The following is a 16087-nucleotide window of genomic DNA, read 5'->3' as shown; positions in this document are numbered from 1 at the left end:
CCTAAGGTATAGACATGGAACCAAAGGAGTCTGTCCCCTGCGCCACCCCACCCCACCCCACCCCACTCCCTTCCTTAGAGGAAGGGTCCCAAACCTCTTCACCCTCCTCACCCCGTCCCCCAAAAAATCCTCTTCCCCACGCACTTGCCGTCTAGTCTCAAGGTCCTACCCATTTCCTGGGCAAGGTTTGTATTAGTTTGTCGTTTTTTTTTCCTACATGATAGTTCTTGGATGTGTGGCGGAGGTGTGGGGGCTTAGTATGAAGGCGCGCTGCTTAGGGTGGGGATAGGGGCGGAGGCTAAGGCGGTGCCTCAGAGCGACTCTAGGAGCGGAAAGGAGAGCACTGGCGGGACTGGACAGGGCAAAGCAGGACAGGGCAGGGGGCACCGGAGCTGAGAGGGGAGTGCCCGAGGGGCCAGACACACCGAGCCTGTGGCACCATGCCTCTGGGCGTCCAACCCGTTCTGTCCGCTTTGCTGCTCGTGTCCTTGCTTCCTCTACTCCAAGCCGGTGAGTATAGGTGTGAGTGTAAATGTATTGGTATATGTATGTGTGTGCATGTGTATGTATGTGGTCCTCTGCGTGCATATGTAGCAAATATTGAATGGAATGGACAACGGAGGCTCTTGGATTGGAAGATCTACTTACGGAGAGTAAGCGTCCTCGAAGATACTGACTAGTTTTGTCCAGAGACCTCTGTAGCAGTTGAGAGGAAGGAATAAACATTTGTCTGGGGCCCCAAGCCGCCTCGAACAGTTTTGAAGGGTCTTTCCAAAGCACCAAGGGAGGTTAGGATGAAGTTGATCGAAAAACTTTGTGCAGGACATTGGGTAGCAGGTGGTGGGAGTCAGAGGAATCCTGGGGAGACTGGCTGGATAGAGTATGTGTCTGAACTAAGGCATATTGAACGCTAAAGATGGATTAGGTAACTGGTCCCAATATTGTTTTCCTGTTTCTCTTCCTTCATTGGAATGCACAGATCTGAGAAGCTAGGCAGTGGCATTCACTCTACCCCAGCCTCCCTCAGGCTGAAGACCTCCGGATACCCAAGCATACCAGCATCCTGGAGCACGGAAGCTCCCTTTCGGAGGCTTGATTCTTTCATGCCTGTAAGAAATGGGAAAGCAAAAAGCAGCTTAAACGAAAGGAATTTAGGTTAGATCTGAGGAAGAGTTTGTCGGAAGTCAATGTTGTTCCAAGTCTGGAACCTGCTGGAAATATTTTTCCCGTTTAAGCACATGGAAGGAGGACATAACCACCCCCACCCCCAATCTCAAGGAACAGAAATACCCAAATGGAATTTGGGGAATGAAATAACTCACATTTATACAATATAGCACTTTCAGTTTTAGAGAGTGCATTTTTTTTTCACAACAACCCTGTTAGATAGTAAAAATATTGTAACCCTCATCTTACAGATGAGCAAACAGGCTTGGGAGGTCACCTGTGATATTGCAACTGGAAACTATCAGAGCTGGCATTCAAACCCAACTAAGTCCAGTGCTTTCCCCCTGACAACATAACTGACATAGCTTTGGTATGGGACATTGCCTGCCCATTGCAAACCTGGAATAACTCAGTGACGCTTGACTGTGCCTAGAACAGTGCCTTACACATCGAAACTGCTTAAGCATTCTTTAGTGAGTGAATGAGCATTTTGCAACTCTGGCCATTAATGTTACCTTTCCCCCCTGAGAAAACACAGACAGAACAGGTGGTCCCAAGAGATACTAGAGTCCATTGTGCTCCTGGTAAGCCTCTTCCTATCTCCAAATCTCCTTGCTCTCTAGAACCTGGTCAGAGTTTTTTCACTAGGAAAGATTGCCAACAAGCGCTCCCAGAATTGCACTGAAGCATTAGTCCACAAGGTGGTACTTCAAGACATTGCCTTTGATGAAGGCAGAAACAGAAGAAATTCAGGAAATTCTGGCCACCAAACTAAACTATTTGACACCATTAGCAGTTCCAGGGAATGACAGCTGCTACATTAATTGGCCTGCCCAGACAATTCTCCTGCACCCTAAATGGTATGAATGGCCATGTTAGAACTGAGAGCAAAGGTGAAGTCACTTCCCTATCACCAGTAAATCAAGGCAGAGTTGAAGAATAGATTCACTTTTTTTCCTCCCAAGTCAAGACACTTTTATTTTTGAAAGATTTTTCTTGATTCATTCTCTCTGTCTCTCCTCTCTCTGTCTCTCTCTGTCTCTCTGTCTCTCTCTCCCTTCCCCCCCCCTCACACACACACACACACACACACACACACACACACACCATTATCACTTCCCACTGACTCTCCCTTCTCCCTGTAGAGCCTTCCCTTATAACAAATAAGTACAATCAGGTAAAACACACTGACCATATCTGAAAATGTATGCCTTATTCTATGCCTTTGGTTCACCTCTTCTTCTCTGTCAAGAGGTGGGAGGCATAATCCACTGTCATTCCTGTGGGAAAAAGCGATTAGTCATTGCAGTGATCAGAATTCTGAAGTCTTTCTGTTTTCTTTTACATATTATAGTCATCATATAAATTGCTCTCCTGGTTCTGTATTTATCATTCTATGTCAGTTCATTCAGGACTTCTCAAATTTCTCTAAATTCTTCATATTCTTCATTTCTTACAGCAAAATAATGTTTTATTACATTCACATGCCACAACTTGTTTGGTTATTCCCTTACTGATGGACCCTGACTTTGTTTTCTGTTCTTTACTAGTAAAAAAAATTGCAGCTATAAATATTTTTCTATCAATGGGACCTTATCCTCTGTTATGACTTCCTTAGAGCATATATCTACTAGTGATATCACTGGATGAAAGGGTATGTACAGTTGATTGACTTTTGGGGTAAAATTCCAAATTGTTTTCTAGAATAGCTGGACCAATTCTCAGCTCCATCAACAATTAGTATGTATAGGAATGTATTCGTATGTATAGGTATATGGGAGCCACTAATGTCAGGGATCTCTCAACATTACAGGCTTGAGGGTGTCTACTAAATTGTTAGAAAGGAAAAAAATGGAAAACAATTGTAGAAAGGCAGCCTAGTATAGTGGAAAGAACCCTGAAGTGAGGGGGTTATTGAAATAGTAGGAGGCACTCAGCAAATAGAGAAGACCCAGGAAAGAGAAGGGAGAAATGACATTTGGGTCCCTCCCCCTCTCTCCAGCTATGGCAATGAGGATAGCAGGGGAGTGGGGAGGGGAAGTTGATGTGGAGTTGACCCCTTCATCCTTAAGTGTACCTTACAGAGTATCAGAACTGTACAGCACTTGGTACACCATCTCTGGTACTTAGCCTTCCATTTTGGGAACCCCTCCAAAGACCTAGGGTTTTCTTCCTAACCTTGTTTGTGATGTTGCCAACCAGAATCCCAACATGGCCCTGTTAAGGTTTACATTCTCCATGATGAATGGCAGTGTCCCTAGACTTGCTTTCTTTTGGAATGTTCTCTCTGTTTCCTTTATGACAGGGAATCTTTCATGATGCCTCTGTGGTTGATTCAAGTCCTCCTCGGCTTAGCTTGGGGTACCTGCAGGATTTCTACCTGTGACCCCTTTTTAATCTCCCTTTCTTTGTAATTTATATTTTTATATGACACAGTGTGTTCCCCACATTCCTGCCTGTTTGGTTCTCTCAGCTCTCTTCCCTATCTCTTATCTGCCCTTACCTGGCATCTCTCGGCAAACAGGAGACCTTCCAACCATGGATAGTGTGTCTGTGAGCTCCTGCATCACTGCCAAAAAACTGTGCCTGGCTGACTTCACTTGCAGCACCCCCTTCCTCTACTTGGAAACCTGCTTTCCTTTCAAGGCTTCAGCTCCTCAGAAGCCTGAAAACCTGGAGGCCTGCCTGGAGGCAGCACAGCAACTTCAGAATAGTTCTCTGGGCAGCTGCAGGTGCCAGTGGCGCATGAAGAATCAGGACACCTGCCTGGCTATCTACTGGACCATTCACTCTGCTTATGGCCTTGGTGAGTCCCTTGTGAGGACAGAGCTAGGAACTGTGTTTAGAGACTTTTCCCTGGTTCTGCAGGATAACAAGGGTCTGGCAGACTGTGTTGGCAAAAGAGGCCTGCATTGCACAGAATTGTTTAGGGGTTTGGAAAGAGGTCTTTAATTATCCTTATGGGATCCCAAATATACTACCCTCTTTTCCTATTTCTCCTGCCCCTAGAGAATTACTCTGGTGAATTGAATGCCTACTGTGTATTGTATTTGACCTAATGGTTACTGAAGTGGTTCCTACCCTAAGGTGCTTCCAAGCTCTTAGGAAGACAGTATACACTCTAAAAGGCCAACTTAGAAGTTATGCAGAATAGCACAGTATCAGCAAGTAGAGGATGATGTGGGACAGACCGAGTACCCAGACATCGTCCTGGAAGAGGCCCTGGGAGCTTTGCACTGCTGTTGATACATAGGGTACTCATTAACCAGGAGGGAGAAGGACAAAGATAAGACAAAGGGGAAAGCTATTTAGGACAAGAGCAAAATGGAACCTCTCCTTCTTGTTCTTTTGGGGGACTCTCCTCTCCAGATCCCTTTTCCTATTACAATCACCCCATTTCTTGGTAGGGATACCCCAAAGATCTCTTTTGGTAATAGATCCTTTCTTTTCCCTCTATCCTTCCAATTTGCTTATGGGGGTAGGGCGGGGTGTCCCAACTGTTTCTCTCCTGGTACCCACTACTTTCTCTCCTGACCTGGCCCTTCTTTGCCAGATACTGAAATCACACTCGCAGTGCCCTGCTGGGTTATACCCAACTGTCCTCTCATTCATTTTATAGATCATAGGGTCATAAATTTAGAGTTGTAGCGTATAGGTCATCTTGTCCCATCTTGGGCACACAGACATATAATTGCAAGACAAGGCAGTCTGTTTTTAGATACTAGTACCTTCTATCTCCATTACCTTTCCCAGGCAGTTCCTAACAGGAGGTTATTGCTGTCTTACCTTCCCCCCCCCCCAAAGTCAGACCCCACTTCTTATTCCTCATTATAGGATACTTTCCTCAAAGCCAGTTAGCTTCCTTCTAGAAACTGAGGATGAAGAACAGACTCTATCTTGCTTCATTGAAGAAAACAGGGTCCTTTCTCCTATTGCTTTTCTTCATAGAAAATCACTCTACAGGTCTCTGATGTTTTCATCTCTTTTTTTTTCTAGGTAACTATGATCTGGGGGGCTCACCATATAAGGAAACTGTAACCAGCAAATCCAGGAAATTCAGTCATCTGAACTTGTTTGAGTCAGGTTTGTGGGACAGGCCAGGTTGGGGAGATGGGAGCTTGAGCTGGGTGTCAGGGGAGGGTGGAGAATCTTTATTCTTGGGTTATAGCATAAAGAATTCTACAACCAAGGGAGAGCAAAGGGTTGTTTGTATCTGTCAGGATAGCAGATGGAACTATTCTGTGGGTCTTGGTCACAGTGCAATTACTAAAAAAACAACAATTGTTAAGGAAGGCAGACTAAACCATTTTTCTAGGCCACATAGTTCAGGGAAGTCAAGGGTATGGCAGATGTGACATCAGCTCCTGAATTTATTAGATAATTATTCCTCATCCTGGGCATCCTAGAAAATGGTCTGTATTTCCAAACACCTGAAAATGTTTTTAAATATTCTAAAAATGGGGGGGGGGCAGAGACGTTAGTAAAAATATGTGACTCCGTGCCTCGATGACTCATAAGCCTAGAGCTGGAAGAGATCTTAGAAAAACATCTAGTCCAACCCCCTCACATTTTGATTTTTTTTTTTTTGCTTTTTGGAGGGGGGAAGGTAGGGAAATTGGGGTTAAATGACTTGCCCAAGGTCACACGGCTGGTTTTTGTGTTAAGTGTCTGAGGCCAGATTTGAACTCAGGTCCTCCTGACTCCAGGGCTGGTGCTCTATTCACTTTGACACCTAGCCACACCCCCCACCCCTCACATTTTACAGACGGAGAAATTAAGGTCCATGGAAATTAAGTGACCTGCCCATGGTCATACAGGTAGTAAGCATCAGAGGCATGAATTTGAATCCAGGTTCTATGATTCAAGAGCTAGTTTTCATTTACCCTAAAACCACCTTGCCTTCTAATATTGAAAAATAATTAGGAGCAACCTGGTGCAGAAAGAAAGAATGTTAGATTTGGGATCAAGAAACCCAGGCAGGAATCTTAGCTCCAACACTCTGGTAAGTCGCCTAACTTTCTCAGCCTCAGTTTCCTTATCCATAAACCAAAAGTTCTGAACTAGATGACCTCTGAAGTCACTTCCATTACTAAATATAGGACTAGGAAGTGTATTTTACAGAAATGGAAGTTGATGGCATTTGGATTTTTCAATTAGGGCAAAGGTGTGATAGAGTTGGGAACAGAATTGAGAATGCTTAGACATAGCCTAGACAGCCAAACAGGGCTATTGTCTGGGCTGAACCTCTACCTGAGGCTGTGTTCCAGATACTTCCATTTCTTATTACCTCTCTCGTCAGGTTCTGGCCATCTTCAATCCTCAGAAGAGTGTGGGAAGGGCTAGGAGCTACATTTATGTTCATATCTCTAAGCAAACTATAGGGAAGGTTATGGGTAGGTTTGAGTTCCAGACTTTGTGTGACTTATAGGGAAGGCTCTGTTGGGAATCAGAGTTCTAGGTGGATTGAGAGAGAGTCTAGGTTCCAGATGCTATCAGAGCTCCAGACCCTGGGTGGGCTGTAGGAAGAGCTAAGGGCTATATTGGGCAGAGGAGGAGGAAGATGCTGGGTGGTTTGCAACCCCATGTCCAGCTTCCTGGTACAGGAGAAGAATAGGAGGGGGTTGCCACATTTCTCTCCTAGGCTCCATGTCCCAAAGCAGCCCTGATCTCTGCCTGAAGTCCATCACTCTGTGCACCCTGAATGACAGATGTAACAAGTTGCGCCTGGCCTATGGGGAGGTCTGCTCAGTGGCTCGATGTCAGCCCCAGAAGTGTCAGCAGGAGCTTCGTGTCTTCTTTGAGCAGGTAGCAGACAACTATGCCCAAGCACTTCTATTCTGCCCTTGTGATGATGGGGATGATGTCTGTGGGGCACGACGGCGCAATGCCATTGCCCCCAGCTGTACCTCTCCAGCCACAGATCCCCCCAACTGCCTGATGCTTTGGGATACCTGCCTTCAAGATGTGCTCTGCAGGTGGGTCTGGCCTTATGGGGCAGGAGGACAACCTCTCCCTCTCCCTCCCTAGAAATGGAAGTGGTTTTCATTTATCAGTGAGACCTGCCCAGAGGGGAGTTGTATTAGCAGACGAATCCCCCATGGCCCTATGGTTAACGGTGGGTTATAGAGTTTTGGTAGATTTTCTCTGGCAAACTTTTGATCTTGATCTGGCTTTCCAGTATCTCTTCACTCACTGAACAGAACTAACCAAGAAGTATTAGAAAGGGAAATATATAAGCAAACCAATTACGATATACTCACTCCAAAGACAAAATGACTTTTTGTTAGCTAGGCCTATTGCAGCCCCTCTATTGCCTTAAATAAAGGAGAGATGTCCTTTCTCTATTATTTTTATGGAGTGACACTGTTGGTATTGTCCCTACCTACCCCCCAGTGTTACATCCTAGGGCTGTTTTATTTCCAAAAAAAAAAAAACCATTCTGGCCGTTTTGGGGGATCATGGAGGAGAATAACACATAAACTTGGCATGAATCCCTAAATTCCAAGAATTCATCATGAACTTCAAGAATAGATGTACCCTCTACCCTTTCCCTAGGTTCCTGTCCTTGGCCCTTCTCCTCACCCCTAACATTACTGTTTCCCTCCTCAAGGTGATATTTGATTCTATAAATTCAGTTCTCACTAAGATTAGGGATGGGAGAAGTCTTTCTTTTTTCAGCCCTAATTCCCCACTTTCCTTGGGTCTTCTCAACTCTCAAACTCTCCCATTTTCTAGATCCCGCCTGGCTGATTTTCAGATGTACTGCTATCACATGGACCCTCTAGGGACCTGTGTAGGGATACAGCCCCAAAGGTGCCTGAAGGCATATATGGGCTTGATTGGTAAGATCAAGAGTGGGTACCTAGAGGGGAGGTGTTTGGGGAGTGATAGATGGTTAGGATCTCCATAGGTTGAAACATATGAGACCAAGGATAAGGTGGCATCAAGTCAGGCAGGGGAAGCCCATTGTTAGAAGAAGTGCCCTGATGGTGGCCACCACCTTTCTGCTTTAAATATTGTGTACATGTACTTGTGGGTCCTTTTCCCTTTTATGATCTTTCTGGGATAAAGACATAGTAGTAGTATTGCTGGATCAAAGGGTATGCACAATTTTATAGCCCTTTGGGTATAGTTCCAAATTGCTCTCCAAAATGGTTAGATCAGTTCACAACTCCACCAACAATGAATGAGTGTTCTGATTTTCCCACATCTTCTCCAACATTTATTATTTTCTGGTGCCACCACCTTTCTGCACAGGTACTGTCATGACCCCCAATTACATCAGCAATCTCAGTACTGATGTTGCTTTGAACTGTTCCTGCCGGGGGAGTGGCAATCAACTAGAAGAATGCATGCATATACAGGAATCTTTCTCCAGAAATCCCTGCCTCAGTGAGTTTTTTGTATGCATGTGTGTGTGTATGTTTGGGGGGGGGGGGTGAGTGATGCAGCAAGCACCTCAGCATCCCCAGGGTGGCTGCCAACACAGGTTCTTAGATCTGCTTTTCTAAAGGAAAGCAACTCAAAATGGGTTAACAATCTTGCTTTAATGAATCAAACATATCATTTACCTAGTTCAGGGTAAAAAGTCAGTACCCCGAACTTCAGAGTATACAGAGGTTACAAGCAGAAATTATAAGAAAACAGAAAAACAAACAGATCAAGCAGACGGGCCTCCAACTGTCCAACCATTACATCCATACCTAGTAAGTTACCAGAGAGGGAAGCATCAACATCTGGGTTTTTCAAAGCCGGGGGGACTCTCAATGGCTGCCCAGAGTCTTGTCTGGTCAAATCACACAACACTTCTCAAAGTGAGCCCCCAAAACAAAGTCTCACAACAAGGTTTATATAGTCTTCTCCTGGCTTAGAGAATGCAACAACCCTCTTGCCCCCACTGCCCAATCACAAAGTATCTCCTGAAAAACAAGCCTCCCACCACAGGCTCCAGGTGCACTTAACCTAGGGGCAGGGAAGATCTTACACAATACAATCTTAGAAAGATGGCAACAACATAAATTTACATTCCCATTACTGTGAGTGAGGCAGAGGGTGGGAGGGGAGTGTGGAGGTGAAGTAGATGATGGCTCCAGACAGATGAGCCATCTGGTCTAAACACAGGAGGAGGAACAAGAAGCCTTCTCTGCAGGGTTCCTCGTGATCCTGAAATTTGGAATATTGTAAGAATATATTTTTGTTCTCTTCTACTAGTCCTCCCATAGTCTTCCATTTTCTCTTTCTTTTTTTGGAGGAGGGAAGGCAGGGTAGTTGGGGTTAAGTGACTTGCCCAAGGTCACACAGCTAGTAAGTGTTAAGTGTCTGAGGCCACATTTGAACTCAGGTCCTCCTGACTCCAGGGCTGGTGCTTTATTCACTGCGCCATCTAGTCGCCCCTCCATTTCCTCTTTCTTACTCACTGTTTGATCCTAGGCAACTTAAGAGTCAGAATATCAGAACTGGAAGGAACCATAAGTTCCCCTTGACCATAGTTCAGTGTTTACATAGACACCCTCATTTTGTAGAGGCAGAAACCAGGGCCCAGAGAGGGAAGATAGAACACATAGATCCTTTCTTAATTTAAAATTTTTATTGTTATCTTTTGTTTTTATATCGATGTCATTTCCAACTATATACCTCCCTCCTTCCTTCCCCTCTGAGCCATCCCTTGGAACAAAGAATAAAAGAGAAAAAGGAAGAAAAAAAGTTCAGCAAACCAACCACCATATCAGCTGAGTTTGGTAGTAGAGACAAGGTTCTATACCCACATTCCCCTGCCTCTGTAATGAGACAATGGGTTGTTTTTCTCAACTCTTCCAGGGAAACCAACCTTGGTGCTTGTAATTATATAATATTCAGTTTCATTTTATTATTTTTATTAACATTTCAACAAACACTAATTAAGTTCCTACTATACACAAAGCACTGTGACTGGGGGTAGCTAGGTGGTGCAGTGAATAGAGCGCTGGCCCTGGAGTCAGGAGGAGCTGAGTTCAAATCTGGCCTCAGACACTTGATCACACTTACTAGCTGTGTGACCTTGGGCCAGTCACTTAACCCCAATTGTCCTGCCTTCCCTCTCCAAAAAAAAAACAAACAAACCCAAAACAGTCCAGACCTCAAGGAGTTTCCTTTCTGGAGGGGAAGTAACATGACCAAGGTTGTCCAGGAGTAAGTAGCATAGCTGAGATTCAAACCCAAATCTTAGGCTCCAGATCCAGTGATTTTTCATGATATCATTTCTCTCCCCACATTCAGATGCCCCTTAAGGGCTTCGCCTTTATCTTTGGAGGCTGAAGGAGCCTCCTCTACCCAAACACAGACCCACCCTTTTACACTAGTGCTCCAGTCAGAGGTGCTGGGTCCAAATCCTGACTTTGATCTCTAATCTCCGTTGAATCTTACCATCTTGGCACTCAGTTTTCCTGAACCATAAAATGAGATTGTTGGACTCGATCGCTTCTAAGCTCCTTTCCAGGTCTAGATTTATGACCCTATGGTATAATCCTCCTCTCCACCTCTCAGGTCTCTCTGTCTTCTTTCCTATTCCCTAGCCCAGGCTATTAAATCTCAGATGCAAGTTCACCACCTGCTGCTTTCCAAAAGCTCCCCTACTACCATCTCTCAGGATAACTCTCAAAGCCTGGGAGATCCCTCCTATTCTGTGGATGTATCCCAGCAGGTACAGACCTCTTCTTTTTATTACAGCATCTTCCCTAGATCACTTGGTGGGGCCCCCTCCCTGGGGAGGGGGTGTGGTCCCTCTGGGCTTTCTGATACTCCCGAAGGAGAGAATTCTGTGTCTGAAGAACCTCTTGCAGGGGTCAAGGGATGCTTGATGGGAGGGAGCAGGGCCTCCTGAGGTAGATGGGAGAGGGGAGGAGTTTGGTAATGAGGTCAAAATGTGATGACAGAGCCTTCCTCATTGACCACAGCCTCTCCACCATGTTTTCTTCTCAGGATAACAATCTGGCTGGAAGACTACAACCCTGGGTCTCCACCATCTCCTTGAGTTCCCTGACCTTGGTTCTGCTCTTGTTCCCTGTCCTTGGCCACTTGTAATGGTACTTTGCTTGTAGTCCCTCTTTCCCCTTGCGTATCACCTCCTTGAGCGTCCCAGCCAGAGCTGTTTTAAGAATGCAGAGGGAAGAAGCAGGAGGGGAGAAAAAAGGGACTATGCCATGTCTACCCCAAATCTTCTGTGATCAGTAATCACTAGAAAAGGCCTAACAGGAAAAAAAAAACCTGTTGAATAGCTGGAAAGTAGGGACAAAGGTGACTGAACTAGGGCTTCCCTCTGAGGCTGTCCTTTCCACAGCAGAGAGGGGCTTTATGATCATTCCTCCTAGACACACACTTCCAAAGGTCTTGGGTTACAGATGAGGCAACAGCCTTAGGGATGGGGGAGAAGAGAAGAGGAGTGAGCTGGGTAGGATGGCTTTGATTGACTGGGGTTCCCTTGACTCTCTGTCTCTTCCACCTTACGTCATTTGTCTTTAGGGATCTGGGGGCTAGATGATTGTATTTCCCTGACTGCCTGGCAGTGGGAATTAGCCCATGACTGACTAAGCCAAATTCCCTCCTTATTTCTCTCTCCTTTTCCCTAGTCTACGGCCCTTTCCCCCAAAGGCTATTCTCCTTCCCTCTCCCCCTACTTAAAATATTTTTTTATTCATTCATAAAACAAGCATTTATTAAATGCCTACTATGTACAATATTGGTCCTGCCCTCAAAAAGTTTACAACCTAGGGTAATTTGTCAATTGTGTGTCTCTAGTCAGGCAGAATGGGATAGTCCCTCTCATCCCCCCAGTAGAAAAAAAATCAAAATAAGATTCCCACATCTTGTCTAACCCTTGGCCCCTAATCTGAATGAGAGAAGAGGCAGCCTGGACTGTACTGTAGCAGGCATCCAGATCCTTAGAGAGGATCTATAGATTCCTTAATGGGTCCCCCCCATGCCCTGCTCTGATATGTTATTCCACCCCAAATTCCCACACCCTCAGTTATGTACTCATTAAATATTTCAGTTTAAAACTCGGTTCTTTTCATATTTTTTGTTCCACTCTACATTTAAACAGAATGCAATTTCCATAATTCCTTGTAAAAACTGGACCCCCTCTTTCACTGCTCCCCATGCCTATCTAGGCTGCCCCTCCACCTCTGTGCCTTGGTTTTTCACAATGAACTTGGCATGCCCATAGGAGGAAGGCTCAGACATCTCTGATGAGGGATAGCTCCCTCTAGGTTCAAAAGGAACTCTGATCTTATCTAAGACCAGAAAACATGCAATAGCGTCTGGAAAGAATTCAAGGTCTCAGGCTTAATTGGAGTGAGAGTTGTAGAAGTTTATTGTTACGCTTCCATGAGAAGCGGGCAAGAGTCCTTTAGGGGACCTGCGAGTGAGAGGGGTACATGCTTTTACCTTTAAAGGGTAGGGCTGCCATTGTCAGGGCTGACCAGATGGATGTAAGGGACTTCAGTGCATAGATAAAGGTTAGGGCTGATTGAGAGGAACTTGTGACTTTAGTGCATAGATAGTTTAGATGAGATTTGGGCCAGACCAGAGGAGACATGAGGCAAGAACAAAGGAATATTTGGGCCAGACCGGAGGAGACATGAAGAGATTAAGTAAGAACAAAGGAGTCACAAGTTGTTGCCTAGGCAGAGTGCGGATAGGGGGAAGGGGCAGAGTTTGACAATACAAATTGCAGTTACAATTGTACAAACTGGTTTAACAAATTGATGTTACAAATTGATTTAGACCCCAGGTACCCCATCATCTCCAGGGTTAGCATTGTAGCCAATTCTGGGCATCCTCTCCCTCACCTTAGAATCTGTTACCCAGCTCCCAATCCCCTTACACACTTCTAGCCATTCACCTTGCTGAGCTCTCAGCCCTTAGCCCTCACACAGGTCTGGCTTCTTCCCCTTTCAGAGTCCAGATAAGGAGAATAAACACTATCTGTATGAAAGAATGTTTCTGGAGTAGTATGTCAAAGATGACCAAATAAACACAGAGTAGAGAAGTTGGTGAGGAAAGTAGAAAAAATCCTGGAAGATTTCCTTTAAGGTGAGAGCCTTGAGTAGAATTTTAAAAGGGGTGAAGGACAGTTTAGCAGAGAGGAACTGGGAGGATGTTCACTTGGGAAGGATATGCAATGAAGAAGCTCAGAGAGGGCTAAGACCAGGAAAGCTGTCCTGTCTTTACCTAGCACTCCTGCCCTCAAAGGAAATCAGAGCCCAGAGAATGTTAGAGCTACAGGGACATCAGGGACCATCCAGTCCAACTGCCTCATTTTCTGCATAAGGAAATGGAGATAGCAGGAGAGTAAGCAAATTGCTTAAACCCTCCTAGCTGGGAATAGAAACCTGGTTCCTTGGCTCTAATGTTCTTACCATCACACTGTGACCCCCCCCCCCCCCCAATTGCCCCCCACCACCCCTTTGTGACTGCTTTCTCTCTGTACTTCAGGGGGTCACCTGCTCAACCCCACCAGCTCCCATCTCCTCCCAACCCCTCCACCTATGTCTCCCTCACTCCCAGTGCCCAGTCTCCATTTGTTGTGGCTCTCTCCATTAGCCCTGGGCCAGGGGAGCAGAACAGTCACAGCTAAGTGCTCGAATTAGACTAATAGACGGCTGTTCATTTCTGCTCTTATGTGGTACCAAATTCCTGGTAAACAAGCCAGCAGCTCCTACTTCCCGGGCCAGGAGCCAAGAGCTGTGGTGGGGAAATGAAGCGTTAAGACTTCATCTTTAAGGGCCCACCGAGTCACACCCACGTAGTTATGGCCATTAGGATGGCTAATAAATAAGGAAGAATGGAGAGGAAAACAGAGGGGGAGGAGAAAGAGTAGGGAGGTAGAGGTCAGTTATCAGTGTGTTGGGGGAAGAAAAGAGATAAGGCCTTTTACCACTAGTGGACATATACCTAGGGGGGATAAAGACATATGGAAAGAACTCCTATATATCCAGATGGTCATAGTAGCACTTCTTTTCTTTGCTATAGATGAAAAAAAAAAAAAGAAAAAGAAATCTTAGAAACATAGAGGATGCCCATCAATGAGGGAATGGCAGAGCAAATTTGGAATGTGAGTGTAATGGAATAGGGTTGCCCAATGAAAATTATAAATGTGCAGAATTCAGAGAAAATTAGAAAGACAAGTAAAAAGATAGAGTGAAAAAGCATAGCCAAATATAGGAATATTTGGAAATTATGTGGGAAAATATACACACTGACTAGTAATAAGAAGGAAAACCAACTGAAAAGACTGTTCAAATGAACATAATTCCTTCAACAAACATTTATGAAGTGGAGGGGAAGGCAAGCACCATTCTAGGCACTTTGAATGCAAAGATGAAAAATGCCCTTAGTGACCTTCTAGCAGGTCTTTAATGACTAACTTGATTCTAGAGAATAGGTGATGAAGCTTTACTTTTCTCCTTTTTGTAAAGGACTGCGTAAAGCTGCAAATAAGTCAGTGTGTAGGTTTTCTTTGTTATAAAGTAGAGTTCAGGGAAGATTTTTTTTAAATGAACAAAATGTGTGTGTGTGTGTGTGTGTGTGTGTGTTAAGAAAAAATGTCACCCTATTAGACAGCCCATCTCAAATGTGCTGTGTATGCCTGAGCTGCTGCCCCAGGGCCCAGGCAGAGGCAAAGGAACAGATCAGCCAAAGAGACAGTTAGCACTAGTCTTCGGATCTAAGGATTCCCAAAGCTCCATTTTGCACTACAAATTATATTCAAAGAAATGACTCTCTGTTTGATCATATAGCCTGGGATCCAGGTACCAGAAGTGTCAGAAGTTGACGGGTTTGTGCTCCTTTGGAATTTCTATTGGTTAGAACAGTCCTTCTAGGTCTGGAGCAACAGGGACTGATACAAGCAGGAGCCCGTAGAGCTGACGCTGCATCCTTTCTGTACCCTAGCTTCTTTCCTCTTTGTGTTCGAAGGAACATCTTCTGAGCTTCTTTCCTCGACAAGGGATAGGAGGAGGTGGAGTCTGGTCTCTGCTGTGATGTCAAGCATGTCTTTCTTTTATCCTCCTAGGGACAAAATTAGGGAGCTTCACTGGGAACTCTAAGGAGAAGAGCTAGAGAATTTAGGAGGAAGTGGATAAGAGATTTTAATGTGGAGGTCATCGGATCTGTTTTGCAATGAGGCTCTTTTTGGGAGTGATAATCATTTCAGATCATTTGAACCCCAAAAGGGCCAAAGCCTGAACTAATCAACCAGACCTGCTTTGCTTTAAAAATTCCCTTTCCTGTGTCAGCAACTTTAAGACCAGATAAGACTGACAAGGAGTTATTCTTCCTGTTTGTGCAGAATAACTATACTTCTCTTATTTTGGTTTCCTAGGGGCTATTCAGGGGAAACACAGATGTCTTGGAATGGTAATTTCCAACTGATGCTACTTTTGTCAATTTGTATTTATGACTTATTTAACTAAGAAACTTTCTCTGAGGGCCATAGACATTCTGGGATTGTCCTAAAACATAAAAAGCTTGTCGTTCTTTTTATCTGACAGTCAGAACTTACGTTTTGGCTCCGTGCCAGCTTTAAGTGAATAAACAATATGAATTTATCATCACCTAGTCTGTTTGCCTCTTTTAACCAAACTTTCAGGTGAACAGTTGCATGTATGCACAGGGCAGGGTTCAGGGGCAGAAGGCATGTGTTCCTCTTTCCCCCATCATGATTTTCCACATCTTCCTCCCTTTACCTTGGATATTCGTTAGTTTCTTCTGAAGCAGAACTCAGATAGCAGCTCCTACTTGCCACCTTTCCTAATATTTCAGAATGACCTGATCATTAGCCTTCTTTCCTTTTTGAAATTTGTATATATTTGATCCCTGCAAGATTGTAGGAAGGGCTACACTTATATATATATATATATATATATATATATATATATATATA

At 44.6% G+C, this 16087-nt stretch overlaps 1 protein-coding gene across 2 annotated transcripts in view; it reads left to right on the top strand.

The window, feature by feature from the left end:
- The first annotated feature begins 281 nt into the window (after positions 1 to 281).
- Positions 282 to 16087, top strand: part of GFRA3 (GDNF family receptor alpha 3) — a 26682-nt gene continuing 10876 nt past the window's right edge. The window contains exons 1-8 of one of the 2 annotated variants that reach the window (XM_069104292.1): positions 282 to 510; positions 3692 to 3973; positions 5164 to 5250; positions 6809 to 7142; positions 7903 to 8009; positions 8425 to 8559; positions 10719 to 10846; positions 11125 to 11228. In XM_069104292.1, coding sequence (XP_068960393.1) covers positions 441 to 510; positions 3692 to 3973; positions 5164 to 5250; positions 6809 to 7142; positions 7903 to 8009; positions 8425 to 8559; positions 10719 to 10846; positions 11125 to 11226 — 1245 coding nt within the window. In that variant the 5' untranslated portion in view covers positions 282 to 440 and the 3' untranslated portion in view covers positions 11227 to 11228. The remainder of the gene's footprint in view (positions 511 to 3691; positions 3974 to 5163; positions 5251 to 6808; positions 7143 to 7902; positions 8010 to 8424; positions 8560 to 10718; positions 10847 to 11124; positions 11229 to 16087) is intronic. The other variant, XM_069104293.1, reaches the window with a different exon arrangement.

This window comes from Petaurus breviceps, unplaced genomic scaffold (assembly GCF_028583685.1).
Source record: "Petaurus breviceps papuanus isolate PSGF00001 unplaced genomic scaffold, PetGlider_PUasm1.0 685, whole genome shotgun sequence".
NCBI classification, from domain to species: Eukaryota; Metazoa; Chordata; class Mammalia; order Diprotodontia; family Petauridae; genus Petaurus; species Petaurus breviceps.
This window is presented reverse-complemented; position numbering and strand designations above follow the sequence as displayed.